Below are 22,341 nucleotides of genomic sequence, written 5' to 3'. Positions count from 1 at the left end.
TGCCAAAGCCAACAATCAGTTAAAATAAGATTATGATAATAATGCCATGCTTCCTTGCATTCTGATATGCTTTAAAAACTAGGAAGGGTAGATTTATAGTTACCACTCATTTATTTAACAAACACTTTGTAAGAGCCCAGAATATAAAAGTCAGTGTGCTAGTTGGTAAAAGAACAGTACATAACCTACCTTATGTAGGCCAAGAGGCTTAGTTTTGATGTACCCCTGGGACTGTTGCACAGGACACATCATCCTTCATATGCATCAGGGCAGATAAGCCATTGACAGCAAGGTCTAGTAGATTCGCTGCTTTTGGGTGTTTGGCCCCTTGAGCAATGACAGCTAGGTCACTGCACAAATATCTAGGGAGACATCAGCATATGAAGCCACCAGACCCGTGTCATAGCTTCCTGGGCCCAAATGCAGAAGACACGATGGATTCCCTACCCCTTTCCCTCTCACTCCTCACTGTCCTCATGGGAGAACAGGTGAGAGGGGAATGTTTCCAATGTAGAGAGACCGTCAGTTTTCTGGAGCTGAATGGAAAGGTATTTTATTGTAGAGGGGAACAACCCTTGGTCATGGAGGGAGCATTGAAATAAATTAGAACTGACACAGTATACCCTGACATGAGCATGTAGGGAAGCCAGCTAGCCGCACTCCCTGGTGGACCAGTCTTTTTTCATATGTGGGTGACCAGTTCACCTGGTGAGGGGAAGAGAGAAGCACTGATAGTTCTGACCCTAGCAGCTTCATTTTTTCTGGAAGCTTCCACAGGGAAGTGCTGCCTTCCTAAGTCTCTGTTCCCTCCTGGAGATCCCTTAGAAGGACCAGGCAGCATTTCTATCACTGAGTACATACTAGCCCCATATTCCTTCATGTGTAGGTTGTGATCTCCCCAAGGGGCTCAAACCACTTTGACTTCAGCAGGGATGTGGGAGGGAAGGGAGCAAGGAACATCTGTGTCACAGCTCTGGTGACTTACTTCACCGCACAGACATTTAGACCTCTAAAAACTAGTATCAATCTATTTCTCCAGGAACTGTCATTTTTTTTTTTTCTATTAGTTTTAAACATACACACAAGGTCTGTTGTATGGGCCTTTAATCCCCAGTATTTTTGATGTATCTATTCCTTATTTTGGAATTGTCTTAGATCCAGCCACTAACATGCCTGTGCCATGCCGCCACGTGTATCCCGTAGGTTTGGAGATGGCTACATTGTCACAATGAAAATCAAATCCCCAAAGGAAGACTTGCTTCCGGACCTGAATCCAGTGGAGCAGTTCTTCCAGGGGAATTTCCCAGGCAGCGTGCAGAGGGAGAGACACTACAACATGCTCCAGTTCCAGGTCTCCTCCTCCTCCCTGGCCCGGATCTTCCGGCTGCTCATCTCCCACAAGGACAGCCTGCTCATCGAGGAGTACTCAGTTACGCAGACCACACTGGACCAGGCAAGTTGCCTGAGGGGTACCATGTACAGAACTGATGCACAGGCTGGGCTGGAAGCCACATGATAGGGAGCACGGCATGCCTGATTTTTAACACTCTGGTTCCTCTGTCCATTAGAGTAAAGCTTGGTAGATCAGAAATTGTTTTCTAACAATATGTTAGAAATATGTTAGAAATACAAGCAAATTTCACTGACTTGACATCATCCTTTCCCACTATACTATGACTTTATTTCATCCTTCCTGCCTTGTGGTGGTAGCTTTTGTTATCTTTTCAAATCAATTTTACTGATGCTTAATTTACATACATTCAAATGCACCCATTCAAAGTGTTCAATTCAGTGAATTCTCTGTTAACCACGTTCTACTTTCTGTTGACTACTCCACCTGCCTCGTGTAAGTGGAACCGTACAGTTGTCCTTTGGCCTCTAGTTTATTTCACTTAACATCATGTCCTCCAGTTCATCCATGTTGTAGTACGTGTCAGCCTTCTTTTAAAGGCTGAGTCATGTTCCATTGTATGTACATACCACGTTCTGTTTATCCATTCATCCATTTGGACGTTTGCGTGGTTTCTGAGGGTTTTGTTGTTGCTATTTTTTTAAATAAACATCCTTAAGACTGTTTAATAAAGCAATGGGAATAGGCAAGTCTCCATTTCCCCTTTGAGGAGCTGGCTCCCCAGCACCTTCTTGCCAGTGGATGAAGGCAGGAGAGAGAGTCCTAGCCATAGTGCACAATGAATAAAGAACAGAAGAGAGAAGAGATCAGACTCCTGCTTTTGTTTTTGTTTTTTTGTTTTCAGTTTCTTTAGAGGTTTAGGAGGGTAGTTGCTAGCTGAGAATCTGCCCTGAGGCCTTTGAATCCTCCCTCAGGAATTCCTTTGGCTTAGCTCAGAATTCTAAGAAACCAGCCCTATCCTGGGCACTCGTGGCTAGGCTACCTCTCCTGCGGAACATGGCTGCTCTAGCAGGGCTGTATATTAACTGGGAAAAGAGAAAGGAAGTGATGGGTGGCAGATACCATTCTTCTGGAAACATCTACCTACTCTTTCTCTCCTACTCTTGCTTCTAGGTATTTGTGAATTTTGCTAAACAGCACACTGAAATTCATGACCTCCCTTTGCACCCTCGAGCTGCTGGAGCAAGCCGACAAGCCAAGGTACTCCTGTCACTCTCTCCTAGTTCACTATTTGAGGCACATCCTCAGCTTGGGGACTGGTCCACTGGGCCTGAGGGACCCCAAGGCCCAGATACGCCTCCCACAGAGAACTCCACCCACACCACATCACCACATCCCTGACACTCCCCACCAGTTCTGAGCTAAGGCCTGTTCAGTCAGTGGTTGTGTAGTTTCCTTTTGTGATCAGGGAGCCATCTGGGTGGTGTGGGAGAGTGTTTTTGAAAAGAATTTTCCCGTATGTTTTTGCTTATAATGAAAAAACTTGGATTTTGGAAATATGACGCAGGGAAAATAGAGAATATTTAAATGCTTGGGTTGTTGGGATACTTGACATTTATGTTTTTGGTCATATGTTTGAGTTTCAAAGGAAGGAAATTAATTGACACTCCATTTCAATGGTGGACATATTTGGTTAGAGCAAAGATTGTCTGTTTTGGGAAGAGGGCTCTTTGTTCTTTATAAAAATGTCAAGGGGCCCCTGGCTGACTCAGTCAGTGGAGCATGCTACTCTTGACCTTGGGGTTGTGAGTTTGAGCTCTATGTTGGGTGTAGAGATTACTTAAAAAATAATTAATTTAAAAAATGTATCAAGATGGTGGAGGAAGAAGCAACAGAAGGTATGTCCTGGCCTGTGATAACCTTTGGGTTAGGTGCTTCCAGGAGCCTCTCCTGGCATGGTGGTCCATTTAAGGAGCATGTCCACCTCATCCCAGTTGCCAGAAAGAGAGAGAGAGCAAAGTACTGCAGGAGGCACCGGGATCCAAGTGCCTTGGCTGAAGCCTGGGAATTTTTTTTTTTTTTTTTTTAAGGAGGGTCCATGCCCAACATGGGGCATGAACTCAGGACCCTGAGATTGAGAGTCTTATGCTCTACTGACTGAGCCAGCCAGGCATCCCAAGCCTGATTTTAAAGGGACAAATTAATTCAGCCATTCTATCCAAACTTACCTGGAGAATAAAATCAAAGCAGTTTTACAGTAAGTAAAGATGTGCAAAACCTTATTTCCTATAAAATTCTCATTCCTCCCACAGGCTTCTTAATTGCAAAAAACACACAAATCTTGCCATGGATTGAAACACTTCTTTTCCAAGGCCATGCTTGCAATGAATTTTTCCCTTTGCTCTTGACCAGTAGAGATCTAATAGCTACTTGACAAGGTTAACCTTGCCCCCACCCCATCTCCCTAGAGGACCCAGAAAGGCCTAAATAAAGGCATCTGTCCAGGTAATGATAGTTCTGCTAATATTTTCTGGCCACTCTTCCTCATTTATAAATCTTATACTTGATGTTTACACCTGTAGAAAATTATTCTTTGAACGCCATTTCCAGTTATGAATATCTTTTGTAACTTAAAATACATCACTGGGCAGCAAAAGTATTTCTTAGAACTGGCAATGGTCTCCCCACCACCACCCAGTATAAAGGGATAAACCAGGTCATCCCTAGGCCAGGCAGGGGCCGCTGATTGTCTGTGATCTGCAGCATTTAATTCCAAAATTGTCCCTCTTCTTGGATGTGACCATTTTTCTATTTTGTTTGCCACATTTTAGTATACAAATATTAGAAAACCTACTGCAACACATTTATTAAATTGGCACATTTTTATAATAAATTTGTGGCTTAAACCCTAAGTCTGACTTAATGATATATTACCTTTATAAAGGTTTGCAAAAATCCTCTTGTATAACATTGTATGTAAATAAATGTCACGAAACCAATAGTAACTACATTCTTGTTTACATTGTACTACTTTAAAATAATTTCCCTTAATGTCTCTTACAAACAAGAAAAAGGTCATGTCTCTCAATAAGTTCTAGTAAACATTCACCACTTGCCTCCAAAGAAATGTGAGAGCACAGCTTGATGAAATTCAGCAGGCTGGTGGCTTCCCAGCCCCAATTTGTGAGCAAGGACCACACCAACATTTCATTATCTTCAGAGCAGTGTGACTACTTATCAAGGATGTTTTGAGTTCTTAAAGTACTCAGTACTGGAAAATATCTTTTGGGATGAGGTTTATAGAGGGTCACAATCTGTTTTATGGAAACAAGTAAGGGTCAAGGTTTTGATAGAAAACTAGAAGATAGATGATCAGTCAACTACGGTTTATGATTGAGTGACCATCACATGTGTTTCCAGAATCAGGAACAACTCAGACGAGTTCCTGACCCTTATTTTTTTTTTTTTTTGGTATGCAATTTTTTTTAACTGAAATGTAATTGACATACAATATTACTTTCAGGTGTACAACATAAAATGTTGTAAAACTGTAGTGATTTGGCAATTATATTCATTACAAATGCTCATGATAGTCACCATACAACATTGTTACAATATTATTGACTGTATTCCCTATGCCATACTTTTCATCCCCATGACTTATTTATTTTATAACTGCAAGTTTGTACGTCTTTATCATCTTTACCTATTTCATCCATGCCCCCCACCCCTCCCTCTGGCAACCGCCAGTTTATTCTCTGTATTTATGAGTGTTTCTGACTTATTTGTTTTGATTTTTAGGTTACACATACAAGTGAAATCACATGGTATCTGTCTTTCTGTCTTATTTCAGTTAGCATCATAGCCTCTAGGTCCATCCATGTTGTCATGAATGGCAAGATTTCATTCTTTTATGGCTGAATTATATTGCATTGTATGTATGTATGTGTGTGTGTGTGTGTGTGTGTGTATGTCACATCTTTTTCTTTAGTTTTTTTATTTGAGTATAGTTGACACACAATGTTATGTTTCAGGTATACAACATAATAATTCAACTTCTCTATACCTTATGCTATGCTTACCACAATATACCACATCTTTATCCATTCATCTCTCAGTGGACACTTGGGCTGCTTCCATATCTTGGCTATTGTAAATAATGCTGCAATAAACAGAGGAGTGCATATATCCCTGTGAGTTAGTGTTTTTGTTTTCTTTGGGTAAATACCCAGAAGTGGAATTACTGGATCATATGGTATTTCTGTTTTCCACGGTGTTTTCCACAGTGGCTGCACCAATTTGTATTCCCACCAACAGTGCATGAGGGTTTCCTTTTCTCCACATCCTCACCAACACTTGTTATTTCTTATCTTTTCGATACTAGCCATTTTGACTAGTATGAGATGACATCTCATTGTGGTTTTGATTTGTATTTCCCTGATGTTGAGTGATGTTGAGCATCCTTTCATATGTCTGATGGCCATTTGTATGTCTTCTTTGGAAAAATGTCTATTCAGGTCCTCTGCCCATTTTTTAATTGGATTTTTTTTTCTGGTGGTGAGTCTGATCCTTAATCTTACACATTGTTAAAGAGTTTCCATGTATAACTCATAACCTTATCAATTAGTTTCTGAAGTATTGTCAACCTTGACTGGGATCTTTGCCCTACCTCAAAGCATGTTCTTAGCCCTTAATACTAGATTAGTCATCTTCTTAAGAGGATGTGTGATTTTTAAACCAGAGAATTGATAAACCACATTTTGTCCAGATTTGGTAGGCCTACATCCAACCCCCTCCTTACTGACACTCCCACCCACTCCCCATAACTGGTATAGGAATTCATCTCTACCTTCTAACCAGACACCATGTCTCTGCAGTTAAAAAGGTGTCCAATTCTCTAGGAGCTGGACGTAATGCCTGACTTTGATTTGGAGCCTGCTATCCTAACCCCAGCTTCAATTTCTCCCACCTTTCCATGCCCCTGTCAGATTTTCATGCTTCCCAGGAGCCACCTCTGTAGGAACTACACAAAGGGAATTCTGTACCTCATGAATTACCTAAGTTATGATCTTGGTTTTCAAGACAAGAAGAGCATGGTAACGTTTTTAGGCTAAAAACAAACCAAAAGATACCATGACAGCCTTTGGAAACTGCACAGAGGGTGTAGCTTCCCTCTAAGAGGTAAGCATGTGCACACATATGGCATGAGTCTTTGTAATGTCTACACTGTAGAGCCAGAGGGACCTGAGGGGTCATCTGGTCCAACCTTTTCGCAGACAAGGAAACAAGCATGGCCCGTACGTTGGTGATCTGACAGAACCACTGTCCTCAGCGGAGCTCCCTTCAGCAATTGATTGACAGCTGTTTAACTTTTAAAATCTAAAAGCCAATGTGCCATCTCTTCAAAAATCCAGGATGACAAGAGTCCATCTGACCTCCTCCACAGGTCTGATCTCCACACCACTCATTCGCTATGGCCGGAAAGAAACCGTGGGCAGCTGGAAATGCGGGAGCCTTTGCCATGTGGTCATCTGACCAGACCAGCTCAGCAGCAGAAACAAACACATGCAGGCCAGGCAGCGGACTCCAAAGCGGACTCTTTCAGAGAAAAACCAAGACTGACTTGCTCACCTGGAACACCTGACGGTAAAACTGACCCGGGCAAACAAATGTGAAACCCTTTTCATCCAGCCAGCAGAAGTAGAACCCCAGCCTACCCTCCTAGTGGCACTGACTGGATATCACTCTCGTTTTCAATGGATCTGCTTGTGTGTGTGTGTGTGTGTGTGTGTGTGTGTGTGTGATTTTTAAGGAGAAAATAAAGTGCAAACGTGCTTATCACAGACTGAATTCACTCGTCTCCCCGGTGTGTGTCATCTGATATTTAGACCTCCTTTGTGCCTGCGTAGCTTCCTGTCGCTGTGTGAGCTTCTGTGAGAGTTGTCCCAGAAGTGCTAGTCACGGCAGGATTCTGCAACACTGGGGTGGAAGTGAATGGACTGGTCTTGAGGTTCCACGGCAAGTCTGCTTTAGAGGGTTTGAGGAAAACACCCAGCTGGTAATACATGTAAACATTATCCATCGTCAGCCGGGTATTACCTGAATCTAGGTTTCCTGTCTGCTTGCCCAGCTTATTGAGTGCCTACCTCATAGGTGTAATTAGGACAGGAGACAAAGAGGCAAGGGCAGGTGAGAGTGGATCCTCGGTTGGATATGAGATCCAGTATGTATATGTAACTGTTTAAAGATGTCGACGCCTCACTCATACAGTGCTGTGCCATTTCCACAGTGCTGACGTGTGCATCTTCTGCAGGGATGTTAGGGGGTAGTGGTTCACAGGACATCCGATTGCTCACAGAAAAGCTCACGAAGAATCAGAACATAATCGTTTTTAATCCAAACCATTTTAAGAGACTTGTGGATTAGGAGAGCAAACGGTGCCTTGCCAAGGCGGTCTTCTCTATATGGTCCACAGACAGGCTTCCTAGTTCAAGCACTTTCTGAAGCAGGGCTGCTCCACACACATAACACTCAGTGTAATCCAAAGTCCTGGGGTGACAGAGGAAAGCAGGAGAGAGATGCTGACACTCAGTAGCTCTTCCTGAGAAGGGCAAGTGGAAGAAAGTGAACATGAGGAGGTGACCTTTTTTCCCTCGGCGAGACTCCTAGGCTTCCCCAGAGGCAGAAAGCAGAGGGCTTACACAGCTTTAAATCCCGCACAGTTACTGGCCCACCACTTTACCCATTATAGATGTTTATCAGGAAACTACAGATTTACAAAACCACTCTGGTAGCCTCATAGCTTAATCTGGTTTTGACTTTTTTTTTAATCTACCAATGACCCAAACCATAAAACCATTTTAACTAGAATTAAAATAGTTTGGGAAAGCCCAGAGCATGCTGTTGATACTTACCACATGCCCTTGCATTCTGTTTCGTTTTGTCATCTAAGTCAGCAACTACCATATCACAAAGGAGACTAAGGTGTGGGGAGAGGAGCATAATCACTCATTTGTGCTGGGTCGTGATGGTTTGGGGAAGGAGTCCAGGACTGGGAAGAGTCAGATATGGGAGGAAATCCCACCCTGCCTGGGGAGGGAAGCTCAGTTTAGCTGCCCGTCTCAACTACACCTGAGCTCTCCACTGGAAATGTCTGTCTTTTCTGTCATTTTCCCCGGCTCCTGACACACAAAAAACACTCAATAATTACTTGCCAAACTAAACATTATAAAAACCCAGCAAGGAAAGATATGCAGAAAAGAAATAGGTCCAAGAAAATGATACCTCTGAAAGCTAAAGACAGCAGCAAAGGGCAGGTAGACCAACAGGGATGCCATGCTTTTTTAAAAAATACCAATTACAAAACACATGCAGGGGGAAAAAAATCCAGGAGGAACAGGCATGTTTACGCTTCATTTGGGTTTGAAGAGTATTCCTGTTGGAAGCGTGGCTCAAATATCCTGAGAACATATTACTCTATTAAAAGGTCTCCCAATCTGATTTAATAAGATTTACAAAGAAGAGGTAGAGAAATAGAGAGTCAGTTCAGAAAAAAGACCACTCAGGAGATATTCCAGGAATGTGACTTGTTGCCAGATCTTCTCAGGTTCCAGTTCTCTGGGGGAGCTGAAGATTTTGGAATAATGGAGAATCAAAAAAGAATCTTTTACTCTGAATAAAACAAAACAAAACAAAACTCCTAGAAAACTTTACTTTTGCCTGCTATTATGCTCTCCTAAAGAGACAGTAAAGGGAAAGTGAGGCAGACAACAAGCTTTGGGCTTGGAAGAAAGATACCCTGTGACACCTTGGGTACTTGCCCCGGGGCCAACAAGGACACAGTTCTGTAACACCAGTCCTGCAAAGTTTATGGAGAAAGAAAGATTATCCCTAGAAATACGGCAGCATGACCTTGGTGGGACAGCTGTTTCAAGCACCAGACTTAGACCACTAAGCCCAAGCTATGTGGGGCTTGGTTTCCTCAATGTGATAATTCAGTGCCTCAAGCAGATCCCAAGATTAATCATTTGTGACTCCTGATGTTTACAGGGCAGAATTGCTACCACATATTGTCCAAGGTGGTTGTCAAGTTAAGAAAAACTTAGGTGCTAGAAGTTTCAGATTCATAGAACAGCCTTGTAGAACTACAAAATACCTCAGTGTTCAGAAACTAAGGCCTTAACGAACTGTTTTGTTTTGCACCATTTTATTGGAAAAGGAAACCATTTCCCAAAAAGATTAAATTACTTGGCTGGCCATGCAGCCTTCCCTGCGAGTCCCACTCTGGTCTTCCTCCAGTTATTTCACGCCCGTGTCCAAGGAGGCATCAGGCCCAGAACTCTGGAATTCCCTTCCCAAATGTTCTAAAGTCTGCTTGTAGGGCCTGCATGGGCCTCTTTCCTGGATTAAAAGTGGTCTTCAATCATGCAGACTCATGTCTACACGTGGCACGTGAGGCCCCTTGGGAAAGCAGGAGAGGGAGGTGAGCCATGGGGCAGTTGGCTCTGCATCAACGTAGTCCAATATGGAGCTCCGTGGAAACCAAGAAGTCAGAATTTGAACTTCTGTCATCATGAAGGTCATTATGGAGCAGTTTGCTAGCTTAATTTATATTCTTTTTTTTTCAATATATGAAATTTATTGTCAAATTGGTTTCCATACAGCACCCAGTGCTCATCCCAAAAGGTGTCCTCCTCAATACCCATCACCCACCCTCCCCTCCCTCCCATCCCCCATCAACCCTCAGTTTGTTCTCAGTTTTTAAGAGTCTCTTATGCTTTGGCTCACTCCCACTCTAACCTCTTTTTTTTTTTTTTCCTTCCCCTCCCCCATGAGTTCCTGTTAAGTTTCTCAGGATCCACATAAGAGTGAAACCATATGGTATCTGTCTTTCTCTGTATGGCTTATTTCACTTAGCATCACACTCTCCAGTTCCATCCACGTTGCTACAAAGGGCCATATTTCATTCTTTCTCATTGCCACGTAGTACTCCATTGTGTATATAAACCACAATTTCTTTATCCATTCATCAGTTGATGGACATTTATGCTCTTTCCATAATTTGGCTATTGTTGAGAGTGCTGCTATAAACATTGGGGTACAAGTGCCCCTATGCATCAGTACTCCTGTATCCCTTGGGTAAATTCCTAGCAGTGCTATTGCTGGGTCATAACTTAATTTATATTCTTAAAGAATTGAGACATATATTACATGAGAACTCCCAAAAGATACTCTCCTCAGAGCCTTTCCCAAAGCTCACCATGATACACTCAGCTTTCTGGGCAGGTGCCTGATATTAAGCTTCAGATGTATATGTCTTGTGGGACTTGGCCTAAACTAGTCATCCTCTTGATCTTGTACATTCGTAACTTTCACAAGGAACCACAGCTTACTATTACCAAATCCCATAGTCTTCGGTCATGGTGAGTTTCAGGAAGCACATTTCATCTACAAAGCACAGCATGGGTAGCACCTGGTCAGACAGCATTCCGGCCCGCGGTGTGGCAGTGCTGCTAGTTTCGTTTTCCACCATAGCTTGGCAGTCTCTTTGGTCTTGAACGATACTGACTGCTGCCAGAGAAGCAAAGGAGTAAGAGAGAAGAGGAAAGAAACTGAAGGCAGAAGAAGAGGAACAGAAAAAATTCCAGTGTTCCATTTTTCTGGGAATTAAGCAGAAAAGAAGACATAGCCTCTGTCTTCATGGTGTTAACATCCTCACACAGGGGTCAGCCCACTTTCCGAAAAATATCAAACATTTTCAGCTTTGCAGGTCAGACAGTCTCTGGTTGAAACACTCAATTTGGCCACTGTAGCACGGAAGCAGCTGTGGACAGCATTTAGTGGAATGGGTGAGGCTGGATTTGGCTCACAGGCCATACTGTGCCCACCCTGTTCCAGTGAGTAAGCAGAGTTAGTATTAGAGGGACAGCAAAAGCAGCTCCGGGTGCCTTTTAGGGACTCCCAAACCACTTGTTGCCTTTCCCGTTATACAGTGGGGACTTTCACTCCAAATGAGCAAGGATAATTCTTAGGATGGAAAATGAGGACGATTTGCAAGCTCAGAAGCTATCATTTTAGATCTCCAATCTTGATTGATGGCTCCAAAACAGAAGATGATCCTTATCAATAACAACCGACAGCAACCAGCCTACAGGAAGGTGTCACCGAGCTTGGCTTTTTGCCTGCTTCACATCCACCAGGTCTCATGCAACAGGATATCTTATGGGCGGAAGCGTCAATTCTTGGCCTAAAGCAGCGCCAAGGGCCCAGCTCCAAATATCCATGTTCCTTCCCTCAGCTAACCAAGAAGCTCTATAGAAACAAAGTAGCACAGTCAGTAGATTGATTAATGTTTAAATATGGGCTCTTGGGCAAAAATGTCAGGGAAGAACTAGGAAGTCTGCATTTATTTTTAGTCCTCTATTTGGACAGAGTTTCCCTTTTTTGGAGTAACTAGTGGTATTTACCACTATAAAGACATAAGCCTTGAAATTTACAGAATGCTAAGCCATTATAAGCAACTTTGTACATTTTTAAAATTTTTAATTATCATCCATCTCTGAGATTCTGAACTCTTCTCCCCCTAAGGCTCAACATCTCAGGGTCACCCTCCTCCTTGATCTCCTCCTCCTCCTTCCAGCTTCCAGCATCACTAGGTCATTCTCAGCGGTCCCTCTTATTTTGCTTTTATCATTTCCCTTTCTCCACTACCTTTACTGCTTTTTGCCTGGGTGATGTTCCAGCTTCTAACTGGGCTGATCTGTCTTTTCTCCCATCCATTGATACCATACTCTGCTTCCCAAAATTAAGCTCTTGAATTCTGTTCAGTAATCATTACTGAGCAGCTGTTTTGAAATAGGCACTGTGCTAATTACGATGAAACAAGAATAAAGCTCTAACATCACTCCGGTTGGGAAGCTGTCCCAGAAACAGATCAGGTCAATGCAGTAGGAAGAGTGCTATAGACCAAATGTTTATGTCCCCTCAAAATTCATGTGGTGAAATCTAACCCCCAATGTGCTGGTACTTGGAGGTGGTGGGGCCTTTAGGGGGTCCTTAGGTCATGAAGGTAGAACCCTTGTGAATGGGATTAGTCCCATCCTAGAGAGCTCCCCAGCCATTCTGTCATACACAGTTACAGGGAAAAAACAGCCATCTGTGAATCAGGAAGTGGATCTTCATCAGATGCCCAATCTTCCAGCATCTTGATCTTAGACTTCTAGCCTCCAAAACTGTGAGAAAGAAATTTCTACTGTTTATAAGCTACCCAGGCTACAGTATTCTATTGTGGCAGTCTGAACAGACTGAGATAGAAGGAAGAGGAAAAGAGAAGGAGAGAGAGAGAGAATATAAATGAATGACCTATAGGAGCCCAGAGGAAGCCCACTCAATCCTGACAAGCAGGAAGTAGGAGGGAATAGAGAAGTCTTCCCAAAAAGATCATGCACCTACTCAAGTTTCCAGTGATTCTCATAAATCTCAGAATAAGGTACAAAACCCTCAACTTGGCATTAATAGACTTTCATTTGTCCCCAATTTACCCTTCCAGTTTTAATCCTTGTCAGTCCCCATTATATATGTATAATCCAGCCAAACCAAATCCCTAAAAGGCCTTCATTTTCTTATCTCCCTGTTTTTAATCATTCTCCTCCCCCCTAGTATCCAGATATTAAGAACTATTAAGATTCAAAAAGAGAAGACAAACAGCCCTAGAGAACAATGAGCAAGGCAATAAATAGGCACTTCACAGAAGAGGAAACTCATATGTCACTAAACATATGAAAAGATGCTCAGTCTCACTAGTAATCAAGGAAATGGAAATCCAAATAATAGGATACTACTTAGCACCTATCAAATAATACTGTCAATAATACTGTCAAATAATACTGTCTTAAGTCAGCTTGGGCTGCTATAAGTACCATAGACTGGGTGGCTTATGACCAACAGAGATGTACTTCTCATAGTTCTAGAGGCTGGAAGTCAGGGCACCAACATGGTCAGGCTCTGGTGAGAGCCCTTTTCTGGGTTGCACATTGCTGATTTTTGTTGTATCCTCACATGCAGAAGGAGAGCAATCTAGCTTTCTAGCCTCTTATAAAGGCACTCAGCCCATGGATAAGGGCTCTACCCTCATGACCTAATTACTTCCCAAAGACCCCCACCTCCTAATACCATCACATTGGAGACTAGATTTCAATACATGAATTTCAGGGGGCACAAACATTCAGTCCATAAAAGCTATCAAACCTGGGGCAAAGTCACGGGGTTGTGGGAACTCTCACTACTGGTGGGAGCATGTGATGGTTGTCCCCAAGGCCACCCCTACGTTCAGAGACTGGCTAGGAGGACTTGCATATAGTTGTAGTCATGGCTAAGATTTATTACAATGCAATATAGTGTCTGTCCTCCTCTTCCACAATAACAGAGTAATGGCTCGGTGTGTGGTTGCCCAGGTAGGGACTGTGTTCCTTACACTTGCAGCAAGGGGTAGTGTTGTCACTGAGTTCACTCTGGCAGAATGAAGTGGAAGTGATAATGTGCACCATTGGAACCGGAGTGCACTTCCCTGCTCTCTTCTCCAATCTAATATCTGGACTTGGTTTTGTGGTAACCCAGCTTCAACCATGGAAATGACCTCAAGGACTTGGGATGGCAGAGCTACAAGATAGAAGGACTATGGGTTCCTGAGTAGGGAGGGGGGCGGGGGGCAGGGGCTGGGAGGGGGCAGAGCTGCCCAACAATGCAGCACACACCTCCTAGACTATGAGGTGGCCCAAAATCGTTTGCATCTTGCTTACAGCAGCCTAGATTGGTTGACTTAAGTGATGTGATAGAAATATCATTTTTGACTCACCCAACAGCCAAAAACGAGCCATTCTAGACTGAAGCCAAGAAGCCAATGCTGTAACAGGCCCCTAGGCCCTGTGCACTGGCAACAACGGGCCCTGGGTCAGCTAACAAGGAGCTTGCCTTGAAGGGAAGGAAACTGGGCTCCCCATCCCACGTGGGGAAGCATACACACTCCCTCCGAAGAAACTCAGGCAGCTACGTAGGGCATTAAAGCTTCTCAACAGAGCAAGCCTGGAAACCCCTGCTTAGATGTACAAATGTCCTCAGGAGAACCCAGAACACTTCCTGCAAGCCTGGGACCGGCTGCCAGCTCAGCAGCCGGCTCCACACTAATCATTGGGAACTCTTTCTCTAGGAAGACGCAGTAAGCAACATCACTGGACCCAAAAACCAGCTGGGCTGGTGTTGGATAGACCAGGGAGAGAGAGTGTTTATCAAGCAGGATTGAATCTCCATAAAATTATCCGGTTCCGAGCAAGGCTACTAGCAGCTCCCAAGCCATGTGAATCCCAATTCCAACTGGCTACTCACCAGATAACGCTCAGGGATCAAAGATCAGTTGTTACATAACATAGACATGGCCCACAGCAGGGGTGCACGTGCGTGCACACACATACACACACACACACACTTTTATTAGCAGCAGACCTTGGCTTTGATAACTACATTCTACCCCATTTGCTCAGGAGTGTGTTTTTATTTTTAATAACTCCAAATAATGAATGCCTATTTTTGATGTTCTATAAAAAAAAAAAAAAAAAATAGGCCAGCTATCTGAAGGCACTAAGGCAGAAGGAAACTAGGGTATCTGACCCTGGACCTTGCAAAAAGGAGTGTGGAATTTGCCAATGGATGTAGCTATGAAGATATTTTCAATAATTAGCATTTTCAACAATTTTCAGCCTGTCTCTGAGAAACAGCCTGGACTCTTCATTAGAGGCAATAAAAAGATTTAAGGAACTTGCCCAAGGCCAGAGGGAGACTCCATGTCGGAGCCAGAATTAGGCTCAAGTCTTAATGGCCCCCATCGGTCTTCAGCCAACGCTCACACCTTCCAGTCTTTTAATTAAAAAGAAGAGCAGAGAGAGGCGCCTGGGTGGTTCAGTCAGTTAAGCATTTGGCTTTGGCTCAGGTCATGATCTTGCAGGTTCGTGGGTTTCAACCCCGCATCAGGCTTTGTGCTGACAGCTAAGAGCCTGGAGCATGCTTTGGATTCTGTGTCTCCCTCTCTCTCTGTCCCTCACCTGCTCACTCTTTCTTTCTCTCTCTCTCTCTCAAAAATAAATAAAAATTAAAAAAAAAATTTTAAAGGAAAAAAAAGAGAAACAGATGGGTATCAAGCAAAGGCCAAAACTGCATGTATATGCTTGCCAGACCCTCTTCTCAGAAAGCATAGTATTTCTATAATTACCAACAAAGAGCTGAAAGGAAGGAAAGAAGAGAGGAAGGGGATAGGTTTTGCAGTTCTTAAAACACTAATGAGACGCAAAGCTAGGGATTGGGCAGGAGGATAGGTGGAGAAGAGATCTGAAACAGTGCCGTAACTGTGTGCAGAGAGACCAGGTAGCTGAGGTCGTGCACAGAACTGAGCAGGGAGCATCAGGCTGGAACGGACTTTGGGGGACACAGGGACAGTATTTCCTCACGACACTCTCCAACAGCATCATTCCATGGGAAATCCGATGAACAAACATTGTTTCATGAGGTTCTGTGATGAGGTGAAAAGAATGGCAGATATCAGGCCAAACTAGAAGAGACAAAAGGATTTAAGAAAGCTAAAGCAGCAGAGGTGGTGAGACACTTGGACTAAACACTCCGGAGCCGTGACATGCCCTGGGGCTCTGGGAACAGACTCCACGAGCGAGGAGAGGCTGGACAAGAGCCTCCTGTCAGGCTGCGGTTGCAAAAGGCAGGCAGAGGTAAAGCCGGCAGTGGAAGTTCCAGAGCCTGCGTCTCGCAGCTTTAGGAGTGTTGAGAATGTTCTAAACGTGAAAACACATAGGCCTCCTATTCCGTGATCTGCCTTCATGTGGGCGACAGATAAAGAAGAGTTATGGTTGGCCAGAGCAGAAAGAGGGATGGTGGCCTCTTTTAAAACCACAAAAGCCATGGTCTGGAGCAGAGTCCAAGAAGGGAGAAGGCTTGCTTCCTCTCTCTGCTTTCAGCCATGTGGGGACACAAGGGAAGTCAGCAGTCTGCAACCCAGAAGAGGGACCTCATCAGAACTCCACCATGCTGGCACCCTGCTCTTAAACTTCCAGCCTCCAGAACTGTGAGAAATAAAATTTTGTTGCTTATTTAAAAGGGGAGGGGGGAGGTTAAGATTGTCATCAAGGGGTTGATTTCTTGACACCAGGCCCAGATGCCCACCCTCCCGCAGGTGTCATGTTCCCACAAACACACACAGGGCCCACAGCTAGTCTTCAGTGGACTGCCCAAAACAAGGCCTTCATCGTAAAACCTCACCGCACGGGCTTGCCACGCTGTCCCCGGAGCTCATGGAAGGTAGTGCTAGCTCTACCTTTTCCAAACTCTTCATAGTTCTTGGCCCAGTTTTTGTCTGGTTCCGGACTCTTGCTGATGGTGGTGTTTGTGGCCCCTTCCACAGTTGCTGCCTTCAGGACTTGGCAACGCTACTTGATCTTAGGAGCGCCAACCCTTGGTGTGCCCGCCAATGCTGACCCAGACCGTCACTCCTTTCTCCTTGAAAGTCCTGGGGTAGGACCTCTATCTTAGTTTCAGCTTCTGGGTTCCCTGACCCCCCACTATAGCCTACCCCCAACCAACGACCCCAGTGGCCTACCAGTCCTACCACGGGCCTGTTGAGCATGGTTTTGCATAGTTTGGACAGGACCACAGTGGGACTTGTGATTGTACTTCCATTTGTACTTTGTTGCATATAGTATGCCTAATCATGGCTACTAAAGTGTACATGGTTAATCTTACTGCCTGAGCTGCTTCTGTATTAATCCCTTTGTTGTCCTTAAGAGAATTTAAAATAAATACCACTGCTGCCATTGGAGTTCTGTTAAGAATATGTACTAAACCCAGTAGACCCAAGTCTCTGGTGCCTCTAACTTGAGAACTCGATTCATTTGCAACTGTTTCGGAGCCTCTACTAAGGGCCAGGAAGCATAGTACACACTGGGAAAACAGGGACAAGACATGGCCCCCATTCCTGTGGAACTCATAGTCCAATGGGGAGAAATATGAGTACCCAAATGATTATGAGTCAGCATAAGCACCGCTAAGAGGTAAGTGGAAGAAGCATGCTTAACCCAAAGGAGACATGGCTGAGTACATTATTAAAAGGAGAAAAGAAAACAAAGGGAAGGAGGCAGGGGAATGGGAGGGAGCATGTTCTAAGCAGTGGGAGCAACGGGGGGGGGGGGGGGGGTGAGAGACCCTAACTCTGTGCAGTGCATCAGTCTGGCTAGAAGCTGGGAGTACAGGGTGAGCAGGTGCTTCCAGGGGGAGAGAAGATAGGGACAGATCCGTATCCTGGTGGGTCTTGTACTCCAGGCTCTGCAGTTTGGATTTTATCCTGTAACAGGAGATATCCATGGGGGAGTTTGTTCTAACTATGGTTCCCGAATGCTGCACACAGAAATTCAGATTTAGCAGGTCAGAGAGTGGACCCAGGAATCTGCATTTTTATAAGCACTCCCTCTGCTGGATGAGTTTGTTGAAGAGGATGATTGGACAACACTTGTCTAAATACAGCTGTAGGAGATGTAGAGCCATAGAGGGGTGGTGTGATCAGATCTGTTTCAGAAAAGTCACTCTGGCAGAAAGTACCCCATCCATGCTCACTCAGCAAAGCTCCCTAATCCTTTGATAATCCCCCAGTAACCTTCTGCTACCCATGGGGTGTAGAGCTCAGAGTAGGCTCTGAAACAGACAGACTCCTGAGAAAAGAGGCCACTGGGAGGGTCATGCCTGAGTACTCCTGGACTGTTTTCCTTGCGACATTTGTAGCCCCAAACCCAGGTCAACCAGTGCTTGCTGCGAAAACACAAAAGCTTTGGGGCCCTAGGTCCACTGATGGACCTCTGGATTCTAGAGAATACAGGCTGTGCTGGGGGCTGGAGCCTGGGGTAGATCTACGTCCAGTCTAGTCAGGGCCACAGGAGCTCTGGACAGGACAGAACCTGTGCTCGTTTGGTTAACAAAAGCCCAGGGGGAATTTGGGTGCAGGCCATGTCAGCTACTTACCTGAAAAGCCAAGTCTATCATTTCAGAGAATGGAACTCACCCTGCTTGTAGCCCAGTTTCCTACAGCCAGTGGTGATTAATACATTGATAAATACGACAATGACATTCCAACCAAGAGCCTGCCCACTCACCCCCTTGGAGCTGCCTAACCAACTGAGCAGGATTTCTGCAGAAAAATGCCTGCTCATTATCTGGTGATTCTGAGCCTGGTAAAAAACCCAAGCCGACTGACACTGGCTGACAGCATGGAAGGTTAGGTAATGTTCACATTACCCTGGTGCTCACCACCCACGTGCATCCCAGGATGAACCCTCAGAGCCCAGCCCTGGTCGCATCTTCCGTGCCTCTTCCACGGCAAAGCTGCGTCTCCCCCAGGATTGCACGATGCCATAGTCTGTAACATTTCATTTCATATTCTGCCATCTCAGAGGGCAAGAACCATATGTTTCAGGCTTCTTTTTTCTGATTCCCTACGCCAATGAGTGGCCACTCAAATGAGCATGCTTGAAACAACCATGAGGCCTCTGTCTGGGCCCATGTTCAGCCACTGAGCCAACATGCTAAGAGCTCAGCCCTGCAGCCACACAGTCACCAGCTTCTAGACCAAGACATGTGTTTCTTGAACACTCCCTAGATTTTTCTTTTTTTGGCTTACACTTAGCAGGATTGCCCCACCACTGGATGAATCCTGACTGGCATTTGCTGTGACTAAGCCTCATTGACACTCTGGTGGAACACCACTGAGGATCTAGAGAAGAAAATGGAAAAATAATCTCTTTCAACTGCTTTAAACAGCCAGTAGGAGATGATTCCATTTAAAGCAGCTACAAGGTACCTAACTCAAATATTTTGGCTTTTCTGTGTCAACTTGTCTGTCAGTTTCCAGGCCATAAACATTTAAAAAATCATTTGTATGTGATCTAATGACATTTGTGAGTGTGTAGTCAATACCTAAAAAATCTAAGAAACATCAACCTCATATAATTAATCAAAAGATCAGTTTCAATATAGGTATCAAAAATCTTTATCATGGGGCACCTGGGTGGCTCAGTTGGTTGAGCGTCTTGATTTGGGCTCAGGTCATGATCTCACAGTTCATGAGATCGAGCCCCACATCAGGCTCTGCTGCTGACAGTGTAGAGTCTGCTCGAGATTCTCTCTCTCCTCTCTCTCTGTCCCTCCCCTTCATGCACAATTTCTCTCTCTCTCTCTCAAATAAATAAACATACAAAATATTTATCATTAACAGTGAGTTCATAGAGAGTCAAGCATTTGTAATCAGCTTTCAATACCATGATTCAAGCTTGAAGGAATGGCTATCAAAGATACTATTCTACTCTAAAGAACTAAAGTAATAATGTCATTACAGTTCATTAATATGAGGAGTTGAGTGGTTGGCCCTAGTAAGACCCAATCAAGTACACTATGTCTTGGTACAGAGGCCAAGAGGTCAGGACAATCCAATGATGATGGTCTCTTTGCTGTCCATGATGCCTGGTGAGTTTGTAATTCACCTAACTGGTGGGCACTGTCACCACCCATTGTGATATGGAATAAAGATACCTGAAATCTTGAGAGAACTTTAAGATTTAGGATTCAGGAATTGGTTTATTTTAATTAAAATAAACCTTTAAGTAGTCTTCAAAATGATATGCTCTTGTCATCTTATAACTATTTTGTCAAAAATAAGGACATATATGTAAGATACTTTCACATACACGATATTCATTCTATGTCATTTAATTCTAGATATTATTATCCCAACTTTTATTAAGAGGATTAACCTGGGGCTCAGGGAGAGACTCAAGATCATATAACTGGTAAGTCGCAGAGTTGGGACTCACCCAGATCTGTCTGCCCCAATTTTCATATTCCTTCTGCTACACTTTCTATCTATGATACCTAGGTTTGCTCCTTTTATCCAGAAGACACAATTGTTTCTCGATCTTATAGTCAAGAATTTCCAGCTGGTGTAAACAAAAATTACAACGAAAAACTCTACATATTGGTCATATGTGTCCTACTGGTCTAGGGTGTCCCCTGGCATATTTAAACCAGTGCCAATAAGGCCAGAACCAAAGGTTAGGGGGTCCACTGCCACACTTCTACCCTTCCCAAATGCCTTCAGCCCAGGGACACTACTCAGAAGCACAGGACAGGTTTTCAGACACCCAATGACAAAAGTGAGTTTCAGTAGATTAATATTTACTCCTGAAACGTGCACACAAACAGCTGTGCTGCCCTTCATCTTAACAGCCATACAAAAGGCTTTATGTGCCCCTGGCTGTTTCCTCTCAGAGACTGGATATCAGACAGGTTGGGCAGAGTCCTTCCCATTTTCAAATAAACCCCAAATGCCTCAAGCTGTAATAATTGTGTGACAAAGGCTGTGACTCCTTAACTACCCCCCACCCATAGCAAACAGAGTAGGCTGAAGAGACATAATAGGAATGAGGAACACTAACATTTGTCAAGTTCTCATTATGAGCTAGAAGCTTTCAAAATAACCCTGCGAAGTAGTTATTTTTACCCCTGCTTTTAAGATAAGGCCACCCAAACTGGGAGATTGAATTATCTACCAAGCTATAGAACTAATGAGAGACACAGCTAAGATTTAAACCTAAGCCTGTCTCTCTTAACACCCATGGGTTTGGAGGGAGGTGTTCAGGGCTGTGTTTGTTGCATATAGGGGCAAGCTGAAGAATCACTGTAGACCATGGAGACTGAGTTTCAGAGGGGTCCAGGACTCTCCTGCCCGCAATGTCATCCCTACCCTGGTGAGGTGGGAAAGTAACCATGAGTTCTGAGCAGCTCTGAGACCCTAAGATCCTCAATGTCTTCTGGATGACTTAATCAATGACAGTACCTTATTCTATTTCATGTAATGGTTATCTCTTCAATGGTTTCATGGTTATCTCATTTAATTTCGCTTCATATAATTTTATTCTTCCTTATGATGATGAAGGTATTTTTATTCATAGCATACTTCTTTCTGACCTTGGCTAAATCTATGCTAATGAGGTGACTAGTAGTGGGCCCCCTACATAGCTTCAGAGGAAGCAACCATGTGATTAGATCTGGGGGTGGGAGGGGGAAGGGCTGAAAGTTGAGTTCAATCACCAATTGCCAATGATTTCTTCAGCCATGCCTATATAAAGAAACCCCATATAAAAATTGTAAACAACAGGGTTTGGGAGCTTCAAATTTGATAACCATAATCACATACTGGGAGCGTTGGGTACCACTACTTCACCAGGACAAAAACTCCTGCACTGGAGACCTTTCTGGACCTCGTCTTATGTACCTCTTCATCTGTTCCATTTATATTCTTTAAAACATTTTTTTAATGTTTATTTATTTTTGAGAAAGAGAGAGATAGACTGTAAGCAGGGGAGGGGCAGAGAGAGAGGGAGACACAGAATCCAAAGAAGGCTCCAGGCTCTGAGCTGACAGCAGAGAACCCGATGTGGGGCTCGAACCCACAAACCATGAGATCATGACCTGAGCTGAAGTTGGATGCTTAACCAACTGAGCCACCCATGTGCCCCAGGTCCATTTATATTCTTTACAATAAAATGTGATCGTAAGTATGTGTTCCTGAGTTCTGAGTATTGTTCTAGCAAATTATCAAAACTGAGGGGGTAAGAGGATCATGGGAAGCCCCAGTTTTGTAGTCAGCTGGGTAGAAATACTGGTACCCTGGGGACCCCATTTGTACTTGGCATCTAAAGCGGGGCAGTCTTATGGGACTGCACTCTTAACCTCTGGGGTCTTTGCTAACTTCCAACAGTTAGTGTGATAATTGAGTTGAATTGCTGGACACCCAGTTGGTATTGGAGAATTGGTTTTTGATAAAAAATGACACACTTATGCTCCTAGGAAAGTGTCTGGCACATAGTAGGCACTCAACTAATATTTGCTGAATA

General features: G+C 44.0%; 1 protein-coding gene across 4 annotated transcripts in view; it reads left to right on the top strand.

Moving 5' to 3' along the window:
- Window positions 1-7,509, top strand: part of ABCA4 (ATP binding cassette subfamily A member 4) — a 104,855-nt gene extending 97,346 nt beyond the window's left edge. For 2 of the 4 annotated variants that reach the window (XM_042997929.1, XM_042997927.1), the window contains 3 exons: window positions 1,204-1,453; window positions 2,525-2,611; window positions 6,628-6,789. In XM_042997929.1, the coding sequence (XP_042853863.1) occupies window positions 1,204-1,453; window positions 2,525-2,611; window positions 6,628-6,660 (370 nt within the window). In that variant the 3' untranslated portion in view covers window positions 6,661-6,789. The other 2 variants (XM_042997928.1, XM_042997926.1) reach the window with 2 other exon arrangements.
- The last annotated feature ends 14,832 nt before the right edge of the window (window positions 7,510-22,341 follow it).

The sequence above is a fragment of the Panthera tigris genome, chromosome C1 (genome assembly GCF_018350195.1).
Source record: "Panthera tigris isolate Pti1 chromosome C1, P.tigris_Pti1_mat1.1, whole genome shotgun sequence".
NCBI classification, from domain to species: domain Eukaryota; kingdom Metazoa; phylum Chordata; class Mammalia; order Carnivora; family Felidae; genus Panthera; species Panthera tigris.
Note: the sequence above shows the minus strand (reverse complement) of the source record. Positions and strands in the feature narration are given on the sequence as shown.